The sequence below is a fragment of the Helobdella robusta genome, assembly GCF_000326865.2.
Source record: "Helobdella robusta unplaced genomic scaffold HELROscaffold_21, whole genome shotgun sequence".
NCBI classification, from domain to species: Eukaryota; Metazoa; Annelida; class Clitellata; order Rhynchobdellida; family Glossiphoniidae; genus Helobdella; species Helobdella robusta.
In genome coordinates, this window is record NW_008704124.1 from 535,619 (window position 1) to 538,412 (window position 2,794).

At 30.7% G+C, this 2,794-nt stretch overlaps 1 protein-coding gene across 1 annotated transcript; it reads left to right on the forward strand.

Annotated features, from left to right (window-relative positions):
• Positions 1 to 2,794, forward strand: HELRODRAFT_77715 (hypothetical protein; the record flags this gene model as incomplete). Its single annotated transcript, XM_009018267.1, has 8 exons — positions 1 to 101; positions 774 to 828; positions 978 to 1,099; positions 1,306 to 1,385; positions 1,567 to 1,699; positions 1,793 to 1,964; positions 2,274 to 2,441; positions 2,636 to 2,794. 8 exons carry the CDS (start codon positions 1 to 3, stop codon positions 2,792 to 2,794), a joined length of 990 nt encoding a protein of 329 aa, XP_009016515.1.

A 2,794-nucleotide genomic window follows, 5' to 3' on the forward strand; every position in this document is an offset into this window, starting at 1 on the left:
ATGGAAAATTATCAGCTAACAAAACAGCTTGGTGATGGGACATATGGTAGTGTCCTGCTGGCTACATGTAAAAAAACTGGTGAAAAAGTGGCTATAAAAAAGTATTTCATTTATTTTCTTTTTTTGAAAACATAAAAGTATCTGAATTCATTTTAAGATTTTTTGAGTGCTTTGTAAGAATTTATTCTTTAAATTATCTATTATATCAACATGATCATTAATTATTTTGGTCTTAAATTTAATTTTGATTTCATAATTTTGTTCTTCTGCTATAATAATAAATCTGTTTTTGCCTGTCATCTTACTTTTGTTAACTTCTTTTATTATATTTTTCATGGTTAAAAATTTAAATTTTCAGTCTGATTGTTTATTCTTATATAAACTTTTCGTAAAAAAATCTGACAATCATTTAGTTTTATTTTTTAAGATATTTGCATCTGAGACAGCTTTTATAATTCACTTGTTCTTTCATTTAAATATTTGTCTAATTGATGATATCAATTAAAAAGTCCTGTTGGTTTTTTAGAGTTAGGGACTGGATCAGGATGGAAGTTATTTAAGTTCATGCTTAAAATTAAAAAATGATGTCAAAATAATGCATGTGTGTTTAGCATACTCATTAATTTATTGCTATTTTATTTGATAATAATTCACGAGCAAAATTGTCACAATATTATAAAATGTGAAGTTTTTTGATCTGTAATGATTTATAGATATGTGGTGATTTATAGATATGTAATGATTTATAGATAATTTTCATTTTTTATTTTTAGAATGAAAAAAAAATTTTACAACTGGGATGAATGCTTGAAGCTAAGAGAGTTACAAGTATGCCATTATGATTATTATTTATTATTTTAAATTATTTCTTATTAATAATAATGTTTTATTTAATTATCATTTTTGTTCGTTTTTTTTAATACTACATTGCTACATCCTTTTTTTAATTTTTTATTATGCCTATTCTCTGCATTTAGTCTTTGAAGAAGTTGAATCATGCAAACATCGTGAAGTTAAAGGAATTAATCAGGGAGAATGATGTTCTGTACTTTGTGTTTGAATACATGAAGGAGAATCTATACCAGTTAACAAAAAATAGGTTTGCATTTTAAAATAACTTTAGGCTGAATTCTGTTTAAAGAAGCAATTGATGCACTAACAAAAACTGACCTTTCTATTTTATGGTTTCTTATTCATGTTTGAAATTAATTTTTACATCATTAAATCACATTTATTTTTATCTGCATGTTATAACTTAACGGAAAGTTTTAACATATTTTTCAAACTTTCCAATTTGTTCCTCAGAGATAAGTTGTTTCCTGAGTCGACGGTGAGGAATATAACGTACCAGATTCTGCAAGGACTTGCATACATGCATAAACATGGTTGGATGCATCTTGTTCTTATGCTTTACCATCTGTAATCATCATGATTTGTATGGGTGTTTATTATAGTTCACAGCACATTTAACATAAATTTTATTCTTTGAGGATTGTTTTCAACTTTTTGTTATTAAAAAATTGTTATTGTCATTTTTATTAAAAATATGAATTTTTGTTTTCATAGGTTATTTTCACAGAGACATGAAGCCAGAAAACCTTCTGTGCAACGGTCCCGAATGTGTCAAAATTGCTGATTTTGGATTGGCCAGAGAAACGAGGTCACGACCTCCTTACACCGATTACGTGTCAACCAGATGGTTTGTCCATTATATATTTGTTATCTCTTCAATGCTGGCAAGTATTGTTGAATGAGATCTTTCTGAAATTTGATGAGTTTGATGAATTGGCAGGTATCGGGCACCTGAAGTTCTGCTGAGATCGTTGAATTACAACTCTCCAATTGATCTGTGGGCTCTTGGTTGCATTGTTGCAGAGTTGTACACGTTGAGGCCTCTCTTCCCTGGCAGCAGTGAAATTGATGAACTTTTCAAAATTTGTTCAATACTAGGTGCTCCTTCCAAGGTGGCTTCATTGTTTTTATTCATTCTCAGTTTAATTTAGTTCAATGATTGAAAATTAGATGACGATTTGCAAAATGACAAAAGGTACAGTCTAAATAAATGCTAGGTGATGGAAAATGTCGACTGAAATCTTTTTAATGTATTTAGAACGTTCGATTAGGCCGAATCTAAGTTTTTTGTAAATAAAATGAAGGAAATAAAATTATTTAAAATTTTGTCAGTTATTTCCTTTGCATTGGTTTATTTATGAAAGACACGAAAATATCAAAATTAATCTAAAGACAAGTAACGCCTTTTGATGAAATTTCAGAACGATTGGCCTGATGGGCACAAATTAGCTGCCAGCATGAATTTCAGATGGCCTCAAGTCATTCCAACCCCCCTCGACCAGGTGGTGCAGAATGCAACTCTCGACGGATTGAACCTCATGAACCAGCTGCTTCTCTGGGATCCACAAAAAAGACCTTCTGCTCAGGCCGTTAGAAATATGAATTGTGTTGGAAGACTTTTTATTTTATTCTTTCTTTTTACTTATTTTCTTTCGTATTATTTAAATTTGCAAAATTATTACGTGTTGCAAGATTACCTAAATAAAAGTAAATAAATAAAATCAAATATAGAAGAACAGGAATAAATTGTTTCATGCTTAGCTTTCCTAACGTTACTATCCAGGCCTTACAGCACAGTTTCTTCAGAGTTGGACAGAACTTTGGAGGTCAAACACACGTGCAGCCCAACACCGCACCTCCTGCATTGCCCGCTCTCCAACCTCAACACGCACACTCCAACCAGGTGGAGTTCAACTGGTCAAGCAAGAACAATACTGTTTAG